The sequence below is a fragment of the Canis lupus genome, chromosome 23, assembly GCF_011100685.1.
Source record: "Canis lupus familiaris isolate Mischka breed German Shepherd chromosome 23, alternate assembly UU_Cfam_GSD_1.0, whole genome shotgun sequence".
Lineage (NCBI taxonomy): Eukaryota > Metazoa > Chordata > Mammalia > Carnivora > Canidae > Canis > Canis lupus.
In genome coordinates, this window is record NC_049244.1 from 37,899,917 (window position 1) to 37,924,908 (window position 24,992).

Sequence of the window (24,992 nt, forward strand, 5' to 3'; positions counted from 1 at the left end):
TCTGCCTGTGTCTCTGCCTCTCTCTCTCTCTCTCTCTCTCTCTCTCTCTCTCTCTCTCTGTCTCTTGTGAGTAAATAAATAAAATCTTTTTTAAAAAATGGGCAGAAAACAAAAACAGACATTTCTCCAAATAAAACATACAGATGTCAATATTCTGAAACTTCTTGATGAACAATATTATAGGAAATATCTTTTAGAACATTTAAAGCACTTTGCAATATAAGGAAATAGAGACTTAGAAATGTTACTGCCATTATTTGGTCAACATTCATTAGCTTCTCTATATCAATTCTTAACAAATACTTGTTGAATAAGATGTAAGGGGGTAAAGCAAAATTCTATTCATTGTATTTTGAGATGTGGCTAGATGATTCTAACAGTTCATCTGGAAGAAAAACAAGAATAGGTAAGATAAATTTCAAAGGTAATAGTAATGAGGAAGACTGAGGTATGAAAAGGTATCAAATAGTTATCGCGGTCAAATATGTGTGGTATTGGCACAGTAAATTGACAGGCTGCTTAAGGGAACAGAAATGGGGATGCCCAGGTGGCTCAGTGGTTGGGCATCTGCCTTTGGTTCAGAGTGTGATCCTGGAGTCCCCGGATCGAGTCCCACATCAGGCTCCCTGCATGGAGCCTGCTTCTCTCTCTGCCTGTGTCTCTGCCTCTGTGTGTGTGTGTGTCTCTCATGAATAAATAAATGAAATCTTTAAAAAAAAAAAAAAAAAGGAACAGAAATGTCGGGCACCCTGGATGGCTTAGTTTGTTGATGATCCCACTCTTGATTTCGGCTCAGGTCATGATCTCAGGCTTGTGAAATCAAGCCCTGGGTTGGGCTCCTTGCTAAATGTGGAGCCTGCTTAAGATTCTCTCTCCCTGGGCGCCTGAGTGTCTCAGTCAGTTAAGTGTCTGCCTTCAGTTCAGGTCATAATCCCAGGGTCCTAGGATCGAGCCCTGCATCAGGCTCCCTATTTGGTGAAGAGTCTGCTTCTCCCTCTGCCTCTCTCCACTGTGTGTACGCATGCGCACTTTCTCTCAAATAATATCTTTAAAAAAAAAGATTCTTTCTCCCTCTCTCTGCTCCTCCTCCCCACTGCTTATGTGCATATGCGTGTGCATGCATATATTCTCTCTCTCTCTCTCTCTCTCTCTCTAAAAAACAAAAATTTAAAAATAAAGGGAACAGAAATGAAAGTTATAAAATTGGTAATTACATATAAAATTATATAGTTTATAACAAAAGAAGGAACACAAACCAATGAAAAGTAAATGGTCTATTAAACAAATGGTGTTGAGATTATTGCCTATTTGGGGGAAATGTGAAGTTTGGTTCCAACAATATACTAAAATAAATTTCAAATGAATTATAGAGTATAATGGAAAAAATAAAATCAGACAAACAAAAACTAAGTGCACCTACATCTGATCTTTAAGCAAAAGATATTCTCGGCCCCAAAATGATGACAATTATCACAAAGGACAAGATTGAGTATGGGCCAATAAATATTGACAAATTTCTATGTGATGAGATCACTACAAACAAGGCTGCACACACACACACACACACACACACACAGGGAGACTAGGTGGAAATATCAGTCCATCACATATACACACAAATGACTGTGTGTAAGTATTTCCTAGAATCAGCTAGAAGAAAACATGCTCCTATTCTCATTCTTCCAAACAAAAGGATCATATAGAGGTTCCACTTCTGATACAGTACCAGGAGACAGAAAAGGAAATAAAAGACAAAATATCAAATACCAAAACACAGAACTTTGAAAAAGAGTTTGGAAATCCACAAGTAGAGATATACAAGCCAACAATTCCACTTTAACACTGGCTTAATAAAACCACTGACGAGACCATGGGTACTCAACATCATTTAAGTCAATAAGCATTTCTCCTAAAGTGGACAAATAGGCCAAGGTGTGTGTATGTGTTTGACATATAGTGTTTAAAAATATGTGTCCCCCCCAAAATAATATGTGTCCCTATGAAACGTAATTAATAATGTATTTGGCCAAGATTCTGTTAACCGTTATGTTCGTGTTTTCCAGCATAACAACAGATGTTTACACTCATGACTGAAGAACTGCATGTTCTTGTTTCTTTTCAATAATCTTCTATTGATGAAAGTGTTGCCACACCATCACTATAGAATGGACTTCTCTCCCAAATAGCTGTATCTGCAAGTGACTCATGCATAGCACATAAGGCAGTTTTATTAATTGTTCCATTCCTGACTACACTTGTATAATAGATATTTGACTACGATTTATTATAGAATATTTCTTTATCTGAAGTGTAGACAATGGCATTGAACACAGCTATGTGGGACACTTGGGTGGCTCAGTGGTTGAGCATCTGCCTTAGGCTCAGTTCGTGATTCCAGGGTCCTGGGATCCAGTCCCACAATGGGCTCTCCACAGGGAGCCTGCTTCTCCCTCTGCCTATGTCTCTGCCTCTCTCTAGGTCTCTCATGAATAAATAAATAAAATCTTTAAAAAAATAAGTAAGTAAACACAGCTACTGGTTAAAAGAGGTAAGAAAAAAGTAAGTTTGGCTGATGAAATGAAACCAAATTTAAAAATGCAAAACAAATAAAATTGTAAAATACCAGAAAAGATCCTGGATCAGCAAAAGTTAGGACTACCATATGTTTATTTGTAAAGGGCTAGGTCATTGGGTAAAAAGCTGGATATTCTGTTTTACCCAACAGGTGGCACTACTCTAGCACTCTGCCTCGGAACACGAGCTGGAGAAAGAAGGCCGCCACCAACCACCGAGACCACTTCCTGTAGCAGAGATCACGGGATCCGTTATTTGACTGTGTTTGATTGTGGCCTTCAAGAACCTCACACTGTGACAAAATATAACCCAGGAGCCCACAAGCACTTAGCACTTAGTAAAATGTATTTGATGAGGATGATTCCAGTCATTCTTCCTAAAGGTAAGTTCATTTACTCAGGCAATAAATATTTACTGAGTACCTGTCACAGATAAGGCCCCATGCTTGTTACTGGAGATATGATAGTGAAGGAGATACTGGGACCCTCTTCTTTTGTATCCTATGGTCTAGCAGAGGAAACAAACATTACCGAAATGCTGACATTAATGATGTGATGATGACGTAACGATGTAATCATGTTAATCATAATAATCACTTATTATGATAAGTGAACCAAAGGAAAAGTATAAGCCATATAATGATATGGACATTAGGACAAGGTGAATCAAGGCAGAAGGAGTGCATTTGTAAGAACCAAGCTCTGTACAGAATAAGAGAGGAATTGTCTAAAATGTTAAAATCTACCCTGTACATATCTACTAAGTTATTAGGAGTATCTGTGACATTCTTAAAATAACTCCTGCCATGGGATGGTAACCAACAGACACGATAGCAACAGACAGAGAAAAAGTGTCCCATTCATCTCCCATGAAATGTTATGCTTAAGTCAAAGTATGGAATGGGTCCCATCCTTTCTCTCCAAAATCCCTTTCCTTCCTCTAGCCTCTCTCCCACAAAAGGCAGTAATTTCATCAGAGGCGGCACATAACCCATAACTTCAATTTCCCAAATATGGTTTTCTTCATGGCAATTCCCTTCCCATGAAACAGCCAGAAACTCTAGCTCTCTCAAAGCTGAGTTTTTAGTTTCTTACCTCATTATTCAAGGATCTCCATGACATGCCCTATATTCCTTTCAGTCCCCCTTCCCACTGGCCCTGGTGCAAATCCAGTAGGCAAGGAATATAGACAAATACCACCCCTGGAATAGACACTGCCTATCTCTCTTTCCTGCCTCTGTTCCATGCCTTCCCCCCACACCATTCCAGGCATCTGAAGTGGCTTTCTCCCTCATCGATAACTGATGCCTTCCTTAAAACAAAATTACCAACTTTTTAAGTGTTAAAAGTCCTTAAAAAAAAAAAAAAAGAACATCGATGATATAAATAGTGGCTTGTTTCTAACATTTTGCTTGGCAAAATAAGTTGATAACTTTACATTGGTCCTCACATTAAAAACATTTTATTACATGGATCTTTTGAGTTGTCGAGTCAGAGAAGGACAACCCTACAAAGAAGTCTCCCTTTGCAAGCCCTGGCCTGACTCCATTTGAGAGGAAATGGGAGGACTGTCCTAGCCCTGAGGGCCCTGTGAATTGAGGCCAAGAGACATCGAGGATAGCAAAGAGCCCTTTCTCCTCTGTTAAGATTTGCCCTCAGAGTTCTGGTTTCCTGTCTGAGGACCTATGTCTTCTTCCGGCCATTCACTGGACAGACGCGGTCTACCCACAGGGCTGCGGTGTCAGCCTTGCAGGCCTCAATGGAACAACCACATTAGAACATGACATGTGGTAGGAAAAATCATCAATGTATATCATGGTGATAAAATAGTCTTTTTTTTTAAAGATTTTATTTATTTATTCATGAGAGACACACAGAGAGAGGCAGAGACACAGGCAGAGGGAGAAGCAGGCTCCCTGCGGGGAGCCAGATTTGGAACCTGATCCGGGACTCCAGGATCACGCCCTGAGCCAAAGGCAGACTCTCAACCCCTGAGCCACCCAGGCGTCCCAATAATATAGTCTTGAAGTACCCACATATGCTGCTTTCTTTTATATTCCCTTCTGCCGACCTCCCTCCACTCCAATACTTGCAGAGGTTTCCAGTTGTCTCAGGGAGGCTTAGGATTGCTACAGGACAAATGGAAAGAAAAAGAGAAACAGAAAGAAAAAGTTAAGTCTTAGCTTCCAGATAAGATTTTTGAATTTTTCAGCCAGATTACCTTAAAAGCAAGACTTTGAGGAAAAGAAAGGATAAGGATTTCTAGAATCTTTTCTCCCTCTTGTTATTACAGTAAAAGCCAACTAGATCATGGTGTTTTGCCTAGGGAAGTCCTGGAGTAAACCAGAAGAGAAAGAGGAACGCCCACCCTATCAGTTTTAGTGGACTATCTAGGAAAAAGGGAGACAGAGGTAGCTGAGGCTTTGGAGGTGAGCCTAATCTCCCTTCTCTTGATTCCACCCAAAGCAGGGTTTGTGAAGTAGGTGGAGGAAAGGATGAGAGTTTCTAAAGACTTCATCCCTGGAACTCTGGGAGGCCCTGGCCTTGCAGGTTGGCTGGCACCACCCTGGGAGTGGCTACCTCAAGGTTTAACTCAACAGCATAGCATGATTCGGCTGGGAGAGAAGTAGAATATAATATCCTGGGCTGTCTCCAGGACCAGTATGGCATAAATTGGACCAAGATGTTCCCATCTGCTCCAGAGAAGAGGCCTGGAAAGTAGCTGAGTTGAGAGCCAATAGGCCTCCACACACAGGCCAAGGAAAAGGTGAATCAGCAATAGGACTGGGGGTGGACACCCTCATCAATTGCCAGATGGAGGATGTGGGGTCTGTAGCAGCAGCCAGAGCAGAGGCTGAGTCATCAGGCAGCACAAGCAGGCCTTCCAGGGCAGGTGGGAGCAGACCCCATGTACTGTAGTTATAGTCTCAATGGTGCTCACAGAACTTCCAGGGATGGGTTGGATACAGCCCGGGCAGTGTCCAGACCACCCGCCCACAGCAGAAATCCACAAAGGTGTAGAAGATTCTGCAAGGATCTGAGGATCCTATCTTTTCCCTGTCCCTGCAGGGTCTATTAGCCACAACTCCACCAAAAATCCGGACACCATCTTGAAAGGACAGAAAAGAAGGATGCAGATACCTCAGAGACTAAGCATGTCTTACCTCAAGAGAAGGACCATTTACTGAAAATGTCTATTTAAATTGTGTGCCAGAGTATTTTTCTCTCTCTTCAGTGGCTGGAGGCTCATAAGGAAGACAAGAACTATTTTAGAGAAATGAAAATGCTGCATCTTCTTTGCACATTTGTGAGGAGGGTGACAAAACTGCAACCCTTCACACATACGAGTGTTGCCAGCTTTTCCCGTCCTCCTCCCCGTTGCTAAATTTGCTACTGCTTAGCTGTTCAGTTCCTCCCATCCACCCACACCCAACTGTGGAGAAGAGCTCGGAGGGTCCAGACCAGATCTTTGGGACTGTCACCTGCAGAAGCAGGGGGATGGGAGAAGGATAGAAGTGGTATAAGCCACACAGGGAGAATGCAAAGGAGAAAGAATACAAGAGAAACTCCGCTTGCAAGGGGCCACAGAGAGCAGGGACCATGGACATGTTCAGACGCATCATGTAGGAGAGGGAGATGGTGAGAGAGAATGGGTGGATGGGAGAGCTCACTATTCAGGAGGAAAAGAGTGAGGAGTGTAATGGTTGGATATTAGAGAAGAAGAAAGGTATTTTGGTAAGAGCTGCTCTAGATTGCATACTTGGATCTCATTCATATTCTTTGAGATTAAAAGTAGAATTCCTGGGATGCCTTGGTGGCTCAGTGGTTGAGCATCTGCCTTTGGCTTACGTTGTGATTCCAGGGTCCCGGGATCAAGTCCCGCATCGGGTTCCCCAAGAGAGCCTGCTTCCCCCTCTCCCTGTGTCTCTGCCTCTCTCTGTATGTGTGTCTCTCATGAATAAATAATAATGTCTTAAAAAAAAAAAGTAGAATTCCTATCAGGACTTTAGTTTTTTGGACCCCTCCCACTCAGGGTCTGATCCACATGGCTCACAGTTTTGACAGGTTTACAAATACATGACCCTGCCACTATACAGGAGGTGCATTCATACAGAGCAGAGGTACTCACCTGGGAGTGGTTATGCCTCCCAGAGGCCATTCAGCAATGTCTGGAAACATTTGTGATGATCACAACTGGGGGATGCTGTTGACCAGACATGATGCTACACAACCTATGATGCATAGGACAGTTCCCAATAGCAAAGAATGATCCCAGCCAAAATGTTAGTAGCACCACAGTTGAGAAAACCTAGTATAGGAAAATGGAGGGGGGCAATTGTTTCCGTACATCTTCTCTTACTGAACACTAATTTTTTTTTCATTTTAAACATTTTTTCAAGTTGGTGATATTAATTCTTCAATAGCACTAAATATATACATGATGGTAGCTAAATCATAGATCTGGGACTCCTAAAAACTTTTAAGTTATGATAATTCCTATTAAAGAATTCTAGGCCCTATGGAAAAATAAAGTTGAATATTTGGAGGTTTCTAGAAAATTCATGAAAAGCCTTAATACATATTTTTATCCTCAATATAAAATACATGAAATTAGCACAACAGACAAAATAGCTATTACATTTAAGGTGTGATCGGTATGAGCAGCTATCGTCCCTCTCCATCTTTTGCTCAATACTAGAGGATCCTCAGAAATCCCCCGACCCCCAGCAATTTCACAGAAATTTGTTTCACAGAAGTATTTGTTTTGTGTGGTGAGACATCTAGTAAGAAGGATCATTTGGGGTAACAGTGTTAAAGGGTAGTGGTATATCTGACCCGCCATACAAATGCAGTAGTAAGTGCCTTCGGCTTGTGATTCTACTCTCCCTGGCCCCCTCTCCATCAGCCCTTTCTCCATCTCTGCACAGACAGCCCTAGAGTGCCCTTCTAAGGAGGACCTTATGTGGCTTCAAACAATAACATGACAAACTGAAGCTCTTACGTTTTGATGACGCTTTGACTCAATTATTTCAAATAGGTCATCAGCTTATCAAAATTCCTGTTTCTTTTGTGGCTGTATATCCATATCTTAGCCCTGGAATTCAGTCCTATTGCAGAAATGCTCGTGTGAAATAAATGCCAGAGTCTTTAGAACTACATAAAATAGAGTTTGCAACAACAAACTTACACAGGTTGTAAGGTGAGAGGATTTCATTCTCTTGTTGTATTCTTGATCTCACTCTCCTTTAAATTAAAGATGGGAAGCAGCTGCCTAAGAAACTACCAACAGCCCTGGCCTAGGGAGGTTTATTCAGGCACTTGCCCTTAAACTGGGGTCCACACTGTGAGAGATATAGGGCTGGGCTGTCCTTAACCTCTATATTTTTCTGTAGGGCCATATCAAGAACTTAGAGATAGGGCACAGTGCCAGAGGGAGCTTGATACCAGGCCTGGTCCTAGCCAAAATGCCACCTAAAGTAACTGCCTTTAGATACCTCTATCACACACACGAAAGAAAGAAAGGAAGAAAGAAAGAAAGAAAGAAAGAAAGAAAGAGAGAAAGAGAGAGAAAGAAAGAAAGAAAGAAAGAAAGAAAGAAGAAAGAAAGAAAAGAAAGAAAGAAAGAAAGAAAGAAAGAAAGAAAGAAAGAAAGAAAGAAAGAAAGAAAGAAAGAAAAAAGATACCCCGATCACTTTGGTGGAGACCTGACTCCTTCCTCCAGTAGCAGCAAATGGTGAGCAGAGCCAACCAGTGGTGAGCAGTGTCCATTGGGTGATTAATGAATGGCCAAGCAGGACTATAAGAGATGGTTTCATATTATAAGAAAGCACATAATGTGCAAAAGTCAGACTTGTAACAGCTAGGATCGTGCTTTTGGCTTCATTAACTGACAAATGGTACCTTGAATGAATAGGCATCTATTCTTTTTTTCTTTCACAAGGAGTCTAGAGGAATGTAGTTCAAAGCTGATGCAGATGCTCAAAGATTTCAGGGACAAGAATTCTCTTGGCCTTTTTTTTTCACAGTCCCCAGACAGCTGTTGCATTTCCAGGCATTGTATCCATGTTCAATGGAAGAAGAAGGCAGGGGGCCACAGGGAGCAGTGTGGCAACAGGCTCTTCTGTCCTTCTACCAAGAAAAGCTAAAGTCTTCTGGAAGCACAAAGAGGACAGCCTCTCATGTTTACTGAGGTTGTGTAACTAATCCTAGCTGCCAGAGTGGCCAGAAAGGCAATACTTAGCTTTACTGACCTCCATAGTGGAGGCAGTAAAGGAAAAAGAGTTGGGGAATATATGTTGAGTTAACCATAATATGAAACTCTCTTCCAGTTTCCAACCTGGCATCTTAGGCTCGTTGGAGGGCCAATGGAAAGCATTAGGAACCAGAGGTAAGAATTGATTTTATGAGAGATTCTGAGTCCAAGTAGTGCTACTTTGGGGGCTAGCTGGAGAGATGGCAATTCTCACCAGTTTTGCTGACCCCAGAAAGCAATTATGTGAGCTCTGAAGGACAATGTTCTTGGCTTGGGCCTTACCATTGTCACAGCAGGCCCCATGAAGTGGCAAAAGTCCCTCAAGCTACTTCCTGGGTAGACAGTGCAAAGGGAAGCTAGAGCAGGAAAGGAAAAACGTAACAAACCCAAGCAACCTCCACTCTAGCAATGGTGAGTCTAACTTACCCCTTGGGCACTCTTGGAAAATAAATAATTGGGGGAGAAGTTGAATTATGTGGGCAAGTGAAAGGTGGAGGCAAGATCAAAAACTTTCAGTTAATGATGTTAATAGGACTCCATGTGTAGCCACAGGCCCATTTGGCTGCCTGGAGATTAGATAGTAATAGCAAAAATGAAAACAACTGGTAACAAAATCAAAGTTTTGTTGCTTCTACAACAACCTACAAGAAATTGAAGATGTTTCAGTCTAGCCCACTACAAGACAATAGTTCGCGACCCATGAACTTCTGCTCTCCTTGCTATCTCTGACAAAAACGAGCTGCTTGTGACAGACACAGCCCCAGCCCAGAGGGAGGATTGCAAACCCCAGGCCTTGCCTCTTCCCTTTCTCCTTCCTCATCTGACTTCTGAGACGGTGACTTTTCTCTGTACCTAAGCTTTCTGCAAAGCCCAGGCTCAGCCCAGTATGGTTATGTGGTCTAATCTGGTTTCCCTTGTGGGTTTTAGATTCAGAATTCTAAGCTCATTTATTAGCAGCTTCTCTGAAGAGGCCATCTCATTCATTGGCTCTTTCATTCATTCATTCATTCATTCATTCATTTATTCATCATTTATCAAATGTTTAATAAGTGCCTTCTATGTTCTTCTGTGTTTTATGTGCACTAAAAAGTCGGAGACTAATAAAATATTGCGCAGTCTGTGAGAATCTTAGACTCTCTAGGCACATCATAAAAGTAGAATCATATGGTATTTATGGTTTTGTGACTGGCTTATTTCACATCAGATAATATCCTCAAGGTTCACCCATGGTATACCATGTGCCAGAATTACCTTTCGTCTTGGGGCACCTATGTGGCTCAGTCAGTTAAGTGTCCAACTCTTGATTTTGGCTCAGGTCAATGATCTCAGGGTTGTGAGAGCTCGGTGTCGGGGTCCATGCTCAGTGAGGAGTTTGCTTGAGATTCTCTCCCTCTCCCTCTGCCCCTCCCCCTACTTATACTGTCTATGCTTCAAATAAATAAATAAATAAATAAATAAATAAATAAATAAAATCTTAAAAAAGAATTACCTTCCTTTTTAAGACTGAATAATATTCCATTATACGTATATATCACATATTGCTTATCTATTAATCTGTAATAGACACTTGGATTTGTCCCACATTTTGACTATTGTGAATAATGCTGCCATAACATGGCTGTACAAATCTCTTCAAGACCCTGCTTTCAATTCTTTTGGGGTACATATCCAGAAGCAGAATATCTAGATTATATATTAATTCTATGTTTGATTTTTAAAGACCCATCAGGACTTTTTTTTTATAGACAAAATAAACTGTAATAGTTTAAGTCATTTTTTGACAGTTTTTTGTTACTTGTAGCCCAGAGCCTCCTAACTGGTTTCATGGGGGGATAGGGTAAGGAGGGAACCTTGGACAAAGGGAGAAGTTGGAGTACAGCAGATCTGCAGAGAACCACCTGGCACATTTAGGGAACCACAAAGAGCTCAGCACATCAGCATGTAAAGTGCAGGAATGTTTCTATTGCATCTGTTGTTAAAATGACACAATGTGTGCTAGCTAGTTTAAGCAGGAAAAAAATGCATTAAAGGTACTAAGAAAGAATCTCTTGGAGAGGCACCTGGGTGGCTTAGTGGTTGAGCATCTACTTTTGGCTCAGGTCCTGATCACAGGGTCCTAGGATCAAATCCCCACAGGGACTCTGCCTATGTCTCTGCCTCTCTATGTCCCTCATGAATAAATAAAAGCTTAAAAAAAGAAGAAGAAGAAGAAGAATCTCTTGGAGGACCAAAGAGTCAAGTTGGAATACTTTTCATCCAAAAACAACACCCAGGTTGCACATCTGGTCAACACACACAGACACTGCGGTTTATACAGGATATGGTGGCTAGGGCCTTTACCTCTACTGCCTGAGGTCTTTCTGTTGTGCCTTGCCACTGTCACCAGCAACGTCTTCTCCTATTTCTGTCCTCTGAATTCAAGTCTCTCATGGTTATCTGTAGCTCCCGGGGGAAACTATCACATGTATGCAACCCAGTTTCCAGAGAGACTTCGACCTTGAGAAAACTGGACACAATGTTCTGAGGCTTGTTCAAATTCAGCAGGAAAGAATGCTGTGACTGGCAGTGTGTGCCATGGGTATGAGAAAGGAAGCTATGGAAGCTTGTTATGGACTGAATGAATGTCTGTCCCCCCACCCCCCATTCTTGTGCTGAAGCCCTAAGCCCACATTGTGGCTATACTTGGAGACAGAGCCTTCAAAGGAAATAATTAAGATTAAATGAAATCATAAGAATGGGGCTCCTGACATTATAGTGTCCTTATAAGAAGAAAGACCAGAGAGTTCAGCTTTCTCTCCACGTGAACACATCAAAGAAAGGCCATGTGAGGACAGAGCGAGAAGAACCATCTGAAAGCCGGGAAGAGAGCTCTTACCAGAAACTGAATCAACCAGAACCTTGATCTCGGACTTCTAGCCTCCAGAACTGTGAGAAAATACATTTCTGTTGTTTAAGCCACCCAGTCTGTGGTATTTTGTTATGGCAGCTCAAGCTGCCCACAGAATTGTAGCACATGTGTCATGTGGTCCCCATTGATGCCAGAAAACCTCCACTTTGCAACTTCTTCATTAAAGGTTTTTAGGTAAGAAAATGCTGATTTGCATTCTTGAAAGACAACTCTGGTGGCAAAGTGGGGAGTGGTGGGGAGAGGAATAGACAGGAAGTAGACAGCCTACTTAGGTGTGTCTCAGTAAGTCCAGGGAGAGATGATAAGAAGCTAAGAGTGGCAGTAGAAACGGTCACGAAGATCAATTTGAAAGTAGAAACAGGCACAAAGATCAATTTGAAAAACATTAAAAGGGCAGAATCTACAGGATTTAGTTATCAAATATGAAAGATGAGGAGGAGGAGGAAAGAGTAATGACTCACCGGTTTCTGGCTTGGGCAGCTGGATGGGTGAAAGTACAATTCATCCAGGTGGACTATGGAGGGAGGAGCATACGTGGGGAGGAAAATAAGTTCACTTTTACAAAAATCTCAAGTATCCCCCCACACGATACTTACCAATGATAGAACACAATGACTCTACAGAGGACAAATCTGACAGATACCATGCTAACCAAGGAACCAAAATTAACATCGCTGGTAATGAGATAGATGGTCGCCATGAGCTTCCCAATAGGATGTCTGCTGAGAAGAACTGAGCTTTGCTTAAGTAGTTATTCCTGCCCCAAATGCATAATACAAGTTGAGGGACATTTTGCAATAAAACTGGCCCGCACTGCTAAAAATATCAAGCTCGTGAAAGACGAGGAAATACTGAAGAACGGTCCCAGATGAAAGGAAAGGAAAGGCACACAAACCACTGAATGCAATAAAGGTCATCACTGGGACCATTGGTGAAATTTGAATAAAAGGTACAGGTTAACTCACATACTGTAATACTGTTAATTTCCTAAGTTTGATAACTGCACTAGTTCTTGTAAAGAACTCTGGTTTGGGGGAAGTACACACTGAAATATTTAGGGGTAGAGGGGTCATGTATTCTCAAGGGAGGGGGGCGGATAGCAAGGCAAAAGAGCAAATATTTTTAAATGTTAACATTTGGAGATTTGGAAAAGGGTATATGCAACCTAAAAGTATATGTAAAGAAAAAGTTTGTGGTTTTTTTTTTTTTTTTTTTTTTTTTTTTTTATGATAGTCACACACACACAGAGAGAGAGAGAGAGAGAGAGGCAGAGACACAGGCAGAGGGAGAAGCAGGCTCCATGCACCGGGAGCCCGACGTGGGATTCGATCTAGGGTCTCCAGGATCACGCCCTGGGCCAAAGGCAGGCGCTAAACTGCTGCGTCACCCAGGGATCCCAAGAAAAAGTTTTTTTTAAAGATTGTATTTATTTATTCATGAGAGACACAGAGAGAGAGGCAGAGACATAGGCAGAGGGAGAAGTAGGCTCCCTATGGAAAGCCTGATGTAGGACTCAATCCCAGGACCCCCAGGATCACGACCTGAGCCAAAGTCAGATGCTCAACCACTGACCCACGCAGGAGTCCCTAAAGAAAAAGTTTTTTTTTAAAGGAATACATTTGCAAATGTATTCATTTACAAATGACTTGGCAAATTAGATGTAGGTACTTGTGGTTATTGGGATTCAGTGTTTTTTGGTGTTTCTTTTTTTTAACATTTTATTTTATTTTATTTTTATTTATTTATGATAGTCACAGAGAGAGAGAGAGAGAGGCAGAGACACAGGCAGAGGGAGAAGCAGGCTCCATGCACCGGGAGCCCGACGTGGGATTCGATCCTGGGTCTCCAGGATCGCGCCCTGGGCCAAAGGCAGGTGCTAAACCGCTGCGCCACCCAGGGATCCCCTATTTTTTTTATTTATTCATGAGAGACACACACAGAGAGGCAGAAACACAGGCATAGGGAGAAGCAGGTTCCATGCAGGGAGCCTGATGTGGGACTTGATCCCAGGACTCCAGGATCACGCCCAAAGGCAAAGGCAGGTGCTAAACTGCTGAGCCACCTGGGATGCCCAGGTGTTTCTTTTTTAATTGAATAAGGGTTAGCATTCTTTCTCCATTCCTGGAGAGTGAGATCTTGGCGAATTTACCTCCTGAAGGCTGCCTAACCTTCACTTTCCCTCCCTGGTGCCTTTGTAGGTACCTGCACCCCTGGAGCATACACTAGTCAGGTCATCACTCTGTTTTCCCTGGGAACACCTGTCATTCTGAGGCTTCTGAGGCTTCATGAGCCCTGAGGGTAAGAGTCCCCTGGACCTATGGCCCTCCTGGAGGGAGCATCCTTCTCTTGCTTTCTGCAGCTATGATGCCTTTCTGTTTACATTTTGAGGTTCCAGCTTCATCAACTTATCATCTCTGTGCTCCCTTCTAGAAGTCATGGAGGGTCTCTGAACCACTCCCTTCCAAGAACTGGAGGCCTTCCTCAGCTAGTCCCCTTTAAGGCCCATTTCTTTCTCATGCAGGGTTAGCCTCTTCCTTCACATTTCCCTGATGTGACAGGACAGTACTATAGGTGCCTCCTCACACCCTAATATGAGAGATTGGACCCCCTTGCAGGATCTGCAAGAGTCTGGGAGACCCATTCTGTGTGCTAGGGTTACCATTGCCCTACTCTGGCCTGTCACATGAAGAAGGTAGAAAAGTCTTCTGGAAAAGGTTGTTACTGTGCTATCAGACTGCATCAGTTCAAATCCCTGATATCCTATTCACTAGTTGGCTGACCTGCAGAGATCTTTTAGCCTTTTTGAGCTTAGAGACATCATCTATAAAATAGGAATAGCAACAACAAAAACAACCCTAAACAACAATTTCAAGCCGCAAGGAAAGCCTGGCACGTGGCACTATTAGTTCCTGTGTTTTGTCAGAGGGTGGAGATACTTTTCAGAGAAGTTCCCCTTGGGCTTGCCTTGTGGTGTCTCTCTCTTTATTGATGTTTCCCCACCCTCAGCCACCCTCAGCTTTGCATCAAGAGGGGGCTTTGGACCATCTCCTTTCTAGTTCCATCCAATTTCCTTTCTTCTTCTTCAGGGTTTAGAAGAACACAAAAGCATTACCTACCCAAGCACCACCCCACTGTGCTCCCATGGCCCCGAGGAAGGGACTGCAAGGTGACATCAATCTCCAGCTTGCTGTGAGTCCAGCCAGGTGAGTGTCAGCACCATCCTCCTTTACTGACCACTGTATGCCAGCCAGGTGAGAGAGACATTTCTGGCCTCAGGAGACCATAACTATGTCTTTGGAGCATGAAAATCAGCTGTGCCATGACCTCAGGTCCTCCAGCTTGGTTCTCACCAACTGGCTGGAGCATGTCTCCACGGTGAAATGGCAAATCTGCCCAGGCAAATATAGACATTTCTCAAGTACAGTGTAGCCCATGAAACAAGTACATTATTGCCCAACTTTTCCAATGTTCTTTTCAGACTTGTTGATTTATGAGTCTAGATTGACAAAAGTGCAGTGGAAGTGAAATGGATATGCCAGCAAGTTCAAAAGGAGGGAGGCTGAGAGTTCGAAGTCAGACTGGCCTAAAGGCATAGACTGTCTCATATTCCAAAATTCAGGCTTTTGGTGTCTGTCTCCAGGAGCTGAGCAAATGCGAAAATGTTTTTAATGCAAGAGCTGGAGGCTTTAGGATAAAGACTTGTCCGTATTTTCGGACACATCCTAGTTATAGCCTTGCATGGTCTTTTTTTTTTTTTTTTTTTTTTTTTGCCTTGCATGGTCTTAAGGTGAAATGTTAAAGGTACATTTTGAATACTTTGCAAGATACCCTGAATATTTAAGTCCTCACTTCACCTTCCTCTACTCCAACTTTATAAAAAAAAACAAAAAACAAACAAACAAACAAAACCCTGACTGGATTTAGAGGCTGCTTGTTCAATGCAGCTAAGTGCAGAAAACTTAATATACAAACAGTACTCTAATGAGAGGAATGAGAAAACCAAGTTATCAATGACCAAAACAACTTGCCTTCCCATCAGTCCACCGGAAACAGTTCTGCCTCATGGGTATACAGGCCTATGAAAATGATCTACACTTAAATATTTAAAAGTGAGCATATTTCTCTTCCCTGACTCACCAGGAAGAAGGCAATTAATAACTCAGGATCAAGAGATAGCCCTCACATTGCCATGTTATTGGTTGGTGGGCGCCGATTCAAAACAATGCTGTATAACTGACAAGTTCTGAAATTAGTTTCTAGCTGCAGGACATATTCTTACTAAGAGGCAATGCAGTTTCCCTACCTCAGCCACCATGAAGCAAGCCAACTTATCGGTGAAAATGACAATGGGTTAAAAGCTGGTGAAGAAATAGGAAAAGACATAGTAGTGAATGGTTGCTCATCAGAATGGAGGGGGTAGAGATAGGAGTGATGGCCCTTAAACACATTCATTAATAATTTGAGGAAGGAAGTGAAGTGCAAGTTTGTGTGTGATGCAATATTGTTCCAGTTGCAAAACATCATGAAGAAATGAGAGGAACTCTAGATGAATTTAAAACACAGTGTGAGGGCAATAAAGGGAGAGAGATGGGACAGACTTCTTGTAATTGTACTGTGAGTAAATTTTAGTAGTCTTTACAAAACTTTATTTCCTGAGTATTTTACATTAAGGAAACACTGACTCTGCTAACGATCTCTGCAGAGCAGACCAGGATCCGTAAGAGTATTAACATCCTTAAATGTTTACACAGAATTCAAGTAATTAGGAATGATTTTCAATGGGGGGAAAATGGAGTTTCTGGGTCTTAGTGAAACAGTACGATAATTCTGAAATCTGCAACAGGAAAAGTGGGGGAAAGAAAAAGTGGAGTGGCACTTCATGTAAAATTGTTACTAAAAAGCAATTTAATAATAGACTTACAGACTTGGGATTAAGCTAGTAAAAAAGAAGGGAGATGAGGAGAATCTAGTATGGGGATATATATATAATCAGTATCCAAAATATATATATTTGGATATTGATATTTTAAAGAAAGGAACAAATCTTTATACGCCAGATTTTAATTTCAAATTATAGGCTCCTACTAAAGTTTCCCATTCCTACTTTAATCACTTGGACAGGTATGACAATGAATAATAAATAGAAAACAGAATTTATGAAACTTCAAGTCTGCAGAGTGGAGAAAGTAAGTGGACTAATATGATTCAATCCATTCATTCAACAGGTATTTATTGAGGGAGTTAGAGATGAATAATCAAGCACACAGTGACATAATGCTATGCAGAAAATGATCAATGCCACGAAAAGAAATAAGAACCTCTGTCTGTGAGAGAAAGAGACACATGGATGAGGTAGCATTTGGAAAGGCAAGAAAAAGGTCACTCCTAGTGGACTGGTGGGAAAAGTGGATCAGTGTGGCTGGAGATGCAAGGAGTTAGGTAGGCTGGGTCCAGTCTCAACCCTGCACACTTGCCTGAGAAATCTGAACTTTATTTTCTGGCTGTTTATAGCACTCTTTGTGACCTGTAATGTCACCTGCTTGCTGCCGAAGGGATGAATGAAGCTACTGATATTTTTGGGGCAGACCAAGGGACAAACTCCAATTTTTGCTTTAGCAAGATATGTGTAGGAGGAATGAGAGAGTGGAGAGATTATAAGAGTTCCAGTCAAGAGCATGAGGTGACATTGACTGTGTTAATCCTACTACGTGCCCATTCTCTCCGATGCTTCACTTCATACTTTCAATAATTATTTCATCCTGATAGTAACCCTTTGAAGAAGGAAGAATAAGTACAGCATTCCCATTTTATTGTTAAGAAACAGGTTCAGAAAGGTTGAGTAATGGGGCATCTGGGTGGCTGTTGGTTAAGCATCTGCCTTTGGCTCAAGTCATGATCCCGGGGTCCTGGGATGTCCCTCATTGGGGCGTCTGCTCAGTGGGGAGTCTGCTTCTCCCTCTCCCTCTGCCTGCCACTCCTCCTGCTTGTGCTCTCTGTCAAATCAGTAAACTCTTAAAAAAAAAAAAAGTGAGAAAGAAAGGTTGAGTAATTTGTCCAAAGTCACACATGTAAAAGTGGTAGAACGAGGCTCCAACACAAGTCTGTCTGCCTCATAATCTTATGCCTTTTTAAAAACAGAAAACAAAGAAACCCCATAACATGTTGACACTATTCAAGTGAGGATGAATTCAACAAATATAATGACAGGGAAGGGAAAGGAAGGAAGAAAGAGAAGCAGAATTTAGCAGAATCAGAAGGATGTGGAGCTGAAAACAGTAGAGGGACAAGGGTTTAAAAAAAGAGTCACAGTCCCTAGCCCAGATCACAGACTGTGGCTGTGAACTCAGATTTGCAAAGGAAGATAAGGAAGTTGAGCTTGGGACTTATTGTTTGACGTGACAGCAAAACATCCAAATAAGAGGAGGTTAGGTTCACTTTCTCCAACAAGTGTAAAATCACTTAGAGGTCACCCACAACACACATGGAACTGGCAATATCACTCCTTTGCGACAGACTCCTAAGGCCATTCTTCCTGGCTGTCCAGCCTTTGCACAAGTGACTTCTGCTCCTGGACACATGTGTGCCTCTCCCTGCGGATCTTCAGTTCATTCCCTGCATTTCCCAGGAAGGCCTTCCTTGACTCTCCAATTGCCTCATCTCGAGACTTTTATCTAGAGCCTCTTTCTTTTTCTGTGTCTCTCCCAGACTGAATGCTGGAGGGCTGGGGCTCTCCGAGGCTATCATTAAGTCTGACCCTCAAAAAAAATTTGTTGACAGACTGAATGCTTCCTATTGTTGCCCTGGAAAACAACTACCCTGCCCTATTAAGTCACAGTTTCTTTCCTCTTAGGGCAGTGCAGTTAACCTCAAGACCAGGAAATCATCTTCCTCATCTCATACCAGGGTATTATTCATGCAGTTTACTCACTGTAAAGAGATCCCTTGAAATAAAGCTAACAACTAGTCAAAGATTTACGAATATCCTAGTGTCAATGAACTTTTTAGCAAGCCCACTGATGGGGGCAGGAGGAGATGGGACCCTAGGCTTCTTTGCTCTGTGTCCAAAATACGCAAGTGGTAGTAAGAGCTTCAGACTTTTTCCATGGAGGGGGAGGATCTCCTGTGCTGCTCTGCTGCTGTAACGGGGGGGGGGGGGGGGGGGGGGGTTCACCCTTTATTTGAACCAGCTTTTGCACAGAAGTGTTCTTACTTATACGTGAAGATCTGTGTGTGAGGTGTTGTGGCTTGCAGGTAGGGGGCACAAGGATGTTATTGGGGGAATCTCTACTACACCTCTGGGCTCCTTTTTGGATGAGATAGTTTTGAGGTCCTCCCAACTGTCCAATTAATTCCATTCTGTTATCTTTCCACAGGGGGTTCCCTCGAGCGTTGGAAGCTGTGGAGGTGGGCTCTGTGTGTGGGGCGGAGGAGGGGGGTGGGGGGAGCCTAATTCCCAGAACGACTGGGCGGGGGGATCTCGAGAAGGCCGGGGTTCTTCCCTCGTGGGGTTTCAAGGCTGCCCAGGGCCACGACTTGGAGCCGCACTTGGCTCGCGCCGCGGCGTGTGCGGGGCAAAGAGCAGGAAAGCCAAGGAGCTCGCTTCGCGGCCGGGCGGCGGGGGCCGGGGGGCGGGCGGCGACTGCAGGGGCCCGGGTGGGGCGGGGGCGGGGCGGGCCTCGGCGGGCGGGGCGGGGCCTCGGGGGCGGGGGCGGGGCCTCGGCGGGGCGGGGGCGGGGCCAGGCGTGCGGCTCGCCCCAGCCCAGGCGGCCGCTGGGCTCCGCCTCGCCAGCTACGCAGGCGGCGGGGCTGCGGCACGGGCCGGGCGGCACCATGGCGGCGGCGGCGCCTGCTGCTGCGGCGGCTTCTTCCGAGGCGCCGGAGGCGACTGCGACGGCCGAGACGGAGGCCGGCGACGAGGACAGTCGCGAGGTCCGAGTGCTGCAGAGCCTGCGGGGCAAGATCTGTAAGTGGGGGCCGGGCCGGGGGGACCCACCCGGCGGCGGCGGCGGCGGGGCTGAGGCGGCGGCGGGGCTGAGGGGGCGGCGGGCGCGCAGGGGCGGCGGCGCCGAGAGGGGCGCTGGGCCGGGCGAGGCGCGCGGGGAGGCCGGCGGGAGGCGTCGCCTGGACGGGGCGGCGTGGGCCGGGGCCGCCCTGGCGGGAGGGAGTGGAGCGCCGGGAATTTGTGCGGAGTGTGTGGGGGGCGGGGGGCGGGGGCCGGAGCAGCGCCGGCCCGGGGGGCTCGGCTCCGGGCTCGGCTCTGGGCGCGGCCTGGACGCGGGGCCGCCCCGGCGGGGAGGGGGCGCGGGCCGGGGGCGTGAGGAGTTTCCGGCCGCCCTGGGCCGCGGGCCTCCCGGCGCGGGCGTGCGGGCGTGCGGGCGCCGGGGAGCGGCCCTGAGGTGGGAGCCGAGCGGTAATTACGGGCGGCGCGGCCCGAGCAGGAGGAGGGCGGGGAAGCGGGGCCGCCCGGGGGGAGGGGGCTGCCCGCTTCCTGGGCTCGGGAGCCCGTCGGAGGCCGAAGAAGGCGCCCTCGGCGGGAGGAAGCGGGCCGCCCTGGGGCTCGGGGGCCGCCGCTCGGGGAGCTGGCGAGGAGCGCGCGGGGCGGGGCGGGGCCGCGGCCGGACACCTGTGCGCGCCCCACCTCGCTGCGGCCTGACCGACGGGGACCGAAGACAGGATGCGGCGGCTTCCTGCGAGCAGGTCTCAGAACAGTCATCCAGCCCGCGCGGAACCCCACCTCATGCTCTGCCTTCTCGTGCATTTAATTGCTGCTGCTGCGAGCGAGCCGTGGGAGTTGACTTGCTCCGGAGTTTTTGCTCAGAAGCCCCGAGCGTGGCAATGGACAGACCGTTTGAATCCAGTCATTTGGACATTTGGCTTTGAAAAGTGACTCTTTGGGTTGTCAGAGGAACATGTCACACTAGCTTATTCAGAAGAAACGCCTGTTGTGTGTGTGTGTGTGTGTGTGTGGTTTTTTTGTTTTTGTTTTTTGTTTTTTTCTGTTTGTAAGGTATATCAATAAAGACTTTTTGCTCTTCTTAACTCTTTTTTTTTTTTTAAGATTTTATTCATTCATTCATTCATTCATGAGAGACACACAGAGAGGCAGAGACACAGGCAGAGGGAGAAGCCGGCTCCACGCAGGAAGCCCGACGTGGGGACTCGATCCCGTATCTCCAGGATCACGCCCCGAGCTGAGCCACCCAGGCATCCTCCATCTTTATTTTCTTTATTCAGTTTTCTCAGGTTGGAAACGTGCTTCATCTTTCATGTAAATAACCCTTACTTAGTTAAGAGGAGTATTTCTTACTTTGTTTAGAAGAAAATCGAGGGCAGCCCGGGTGCCTCAGCGGTTTAGCGCCGCCTTCAGCTCAGGGCGTGATCCTGGAGACCCGAGATCGAGTCCCACATCGGGCTCCTTGCAAGGAGCCTACTTCTCCCCCTCTCTCTCTCTCTTTCTCTCTCTCTGTCTCTCATGAATAAATAAATAATCTTAAAAAAAGAAAAAATCGAATTGCAATAAAATGGCAAACAATGCTCATTGTTGAACAGGATGTAAAATTTTCCTGTTCCTGAATAGTAATATTATTAATTGAGCTAGGATTATTCCCCCTTTCCTTTTTTCAAGTTCTGAGATTTTATTAACTCTTAGGGGAAGACACGTTAAATTTTCTCATCTTTTTGTTCCCAGAAGTAGTCCTGCACAACTTGAGATTTTGAGTACAGTTCTTAATTTTTTTTTTTATTTTTATTTATTTATGATAGTCACACACAGAGACAGAGAGAGAGGCAGAGACACAGGCAGAGGGAGAAGCAGGCTCCATGCACCGGGAGCCTGACGTGGGATTCGATCCCGGGTCACCGGGATGGCGCCCTGGGCCAAAGGCAGGCGCCAAACCGCTGCGCCACCCAGGGATCCCGAGTACAGTTCTTAAAACCTGGAAAATGACATCAGAGAAATAGATCTTGCCTATATCTAAGCTCCCGATATTAGAATTACTTTCTAGGGTATAAAATCTTTTCAAAATTTAGGTTAAGTCCTATACCTCATATTTACACATTTCTAATTTAACATTTGGGAAAACCATAAATGGGCCAGACCCCCCCCCCCCCATCTGATTTTCCAGATTTTACCACTTTCACGTTTTACTGTCACTTGATGCTAGGCACTGTTCAGTGGAGCCTCACTGATTTATATAGCTGCAGGTTATACCATGGAACTACATATATATATTTTGGAATTGAGATGTAGAGTTGGGCTGTTGGCAGAAGGACTTAGCTCTCTGCACCTTCACCTGCTCCATAGCAAAGATACCACAATCAGAGATACCACTGTGACTGAAACTGGGACCTACAAATACAAAAACACAACTTTGTTTCTGTGCCTTAGAATAACCTCACTACCCAGATTTGGAGATTGATCATACAGTTGCTAGGAATGATATTGCCACTTTAACCATAGTGGAGGTATTGCATTTGGTACCTCTGTCAGTTTCTTGCTTTTGGAATTGCTTGGCTTATAGCTCAGGTCACCGAGTGTCTGCTTTTTAGAAAAAAAAGTATCAGGATACTTACATATGAAGTTTCTCCCCACCTCCCTCCGTTTCCTTGCCCTTCTTTTAGCTGGTATAATCTAGTGTTGGCTGACCTTCAGAACCCTACGAAGAGTTTTCTGTTTTCTGTTTCCCTGAAACTGATGTGGGTTTTACAGGGTGGGGGTTGGAGGGCTGGAGGAGTCATTAGCAGGTGCTAAAGTCACAGAAATGGGCTGGTGGTGATTCTGACAATGAAGATACTAGGGAGCTTGAGGGTGTGGGTAACCATGTCAGCTTTCCTTTTCACCATACTCGGGGACCTCAGAGGAAAGCCTGATGGTACCCACTAGACTGGAGAAGTACTGGCAGATTTCAGACTGCTATTTGAGAGCCTCTGATCGGGAGAGTTAGAGTTCCATAGGGCCAAAAGTAAGCCTCAAAGGAACATTCTTTTTCCTAGATCTAAGTAGGACCCTTCAACTCCATATCCTACCAGCAAAAAGTGAAGGTGGATTAGATTTATATATCTTAAAAATTCTATAGATAACAGTCTACAATCTTCTTTAAGGGTTTCATTCCAGTATTCGTTAAATTTTTCATATCCTTCACAAGTTACAATAACTAGATGGACAGATTGGAAATCCATTTTGTGGTTGGTTTCGATCAACTGACATTAGCAAATCCAGTGTTGCTGATGGTAACATTTTGTCCTATATGTTGATCCTTAATTCCCTGAGGTCATTTTAGTGCCCTGGGAACCCATGGCTATTCCAAATGGTCAGCTTCCCTAATATTCAAGAGGCAGGCATGGTTGTTGAAGAGTTGTCATATGAACCCTTGATAAAGGAAATCAGGTACTCCAGACTCCATCCTTTGATGTGAATTGCCATGGAGTGAGTGGCAGGTATGCTTAATACCCGTAACACTTTTTCATTGCCACCCCCCCTCCCCACACACACACAAGCTAAATAGAGGGATTGGAGCTTTCTTTTTTGTACTTTCAAGTTTCATGCTGTTATTTTATGATGTCTTTTTGGTTACCACTTCTTGTTGTTTGCTCTCATCAAGTTGAATCAGCTTGTAATCAGAATGTAAGAGTGTTGCTGAAAGAGACCATGCCAACCTTGTTCTTGGTTTACCTGCTCAAGGGAGATCAGATTGGTAAGGGAGCCAGATCTGAGGATCTGTGTGAATATTGAGATGTATGGTACAGTGAGAGATCTGGGGGATCATGATGTGTCCCAGAACTCACTTGGTCTTCTTAGCATCTCTGGACCAAATGATGTAGGGATCTTTGGCAAAGTTGGATCTGAAGGGTCTGGTTAAGTGCTTGAGTTTGGAGGTTTGGTTAGTTTAGTCACCTGGATTTGAATCTTCCCTTAATTTCCAACTGTTGCTGAACTTTTTGTGTCTCTATATTATTTTTTTAAAGATATTACTTATTTTAGAGAGAGAGTGTATGTGCAAGTAAGGGGAGGGGCAGAGGTAAAGGGAAAGAATCTCAAGCAGACTACACAGTGCGCCGCAGAGCCTGCCACAGGGCTCGATCTCAAGATCCTGAGATCATGACCTGAGCTGAAACCAAGAGTCAGATGCTTAACTGACTGAGCCACCAGGTGCCCCACCCTGTGCCTCTATATTCTTGTGTGTATAATGGGTATAATAAAAACACCTATCTCACAGGATTGATTTGAGAATTAAATAAATCCCCTTCTCCAGTCATTTTTTCATTTTTTTCCCTTCTCTGCAGGAGCTTGGTCAGACATGGACCATTTCTTGGGAAGGAATAAATAGGAGATAAAAATTAATCTTTATCTGATGTTTTTGTCAAAGCTTACTGGAATTTCCAGGTCTACAAAGCTGATTAAAATCAGAAGGCCTGTATTCTGTTTCATACATTGTTAGTTATTATTTTTGTGACTTTAGGCAGCTCACTTACCTTTTGAGCTTATCTTCCTCATCTTTAAAATAGGAATAGTAAAAAAAAAAAAAAAAAAAAAAGGAATAGTACTTCGTCACTAACCATTTTGTACATGTTGTTCCCTCTGCCTTGAAGTGTCTTTCTCCTTTCCTCCACTCCATATTTATGTCCAGGAACTCCTACACATCCTTCAAAAGCCTACAGTGTGTGATTTCCTGACCAAAGCATTCTTTGGGGTACCACTACCCACATCTTTGGAGAGAAGGTGTTAGGCCCTCACACTGCTGAGAAGTTGTAATTCCTTGTCCTTATTCTAGCACGTTTTATAGAAATCATGTATTTATATTCCCCAATAGATTGCAAGCTCTTCCAGGGTAGAATTCATTCTTTTTTTTTTTTTTTTTTTTAATTTAAACTGTCCCAGTGTCCGCATATGCCTGGGACATAATGGGCCTTTAGAAAATGCCCTAATTCTCACTGTGTTATACTTAGGAGGATTTGAGATACTAGGTGTGAAACTGTTCTGTAAATTTTACAAATAAACTAGAAGATGATAATATTGTTGAAAGAAAACTATGTGGGTCTGTGACAGGAAGTCCATCCCTTTCAAAATCACAGTGCCAATTGAGCTTCCGTTTGAACTGATGCCAAAGTTGCCTCATTAGGAAAAGAATTACATTTTTCTAAATGCTCTGAGTGCTTATTATTATGAGATTTGAATATTGTTACCTAACTGTACTCCATGAATATTGTTACTAATTTGGTCCTGAGCCTGGAAAAGAAAAATCTCATTATCCTACTTGAT

General features: G+C 44.1%; 1 protein-coding gene across 5 annotated transcripts in view; it reads left to right on the forward strand.

The window, feature by feature from the left end:
- Positions 1-24,992, forward strand: part of RASA2 (RAS p21 protein activator 2) — a 153,240-nt gene that overhangs the window by 10,001 nt on the left and 118,247 nt on the right. For 2 of the 5 annotated variants that reach the window (XM_038571086.1, XM_038571087.1), the window contains 3 exons: positions 2,726-2,956; positions 8,903-8,961; positions 14,821-14,937. Coding sequence is in view for 2 of the 5 variants with exons in the window: in XM_038571084.1 (XP_038427012.1) it covers positions 19,565-19,697 (133 nt within the window). In the remaining 3 variants the exon portion in view is untranslated. Of the gene's footprint in view, positions 1-2,725; positions 2,957-8,902; positions 8,962-11,892; positions 11,909-14,820; positions 14,938-19,532; positions 19,698-24,992 lie in introns of those variants that run through there. The other 3 variants (XM_038571088.1, XM_038571084.1, XM_038571085.1) reach the window with 3 other exon arrangements.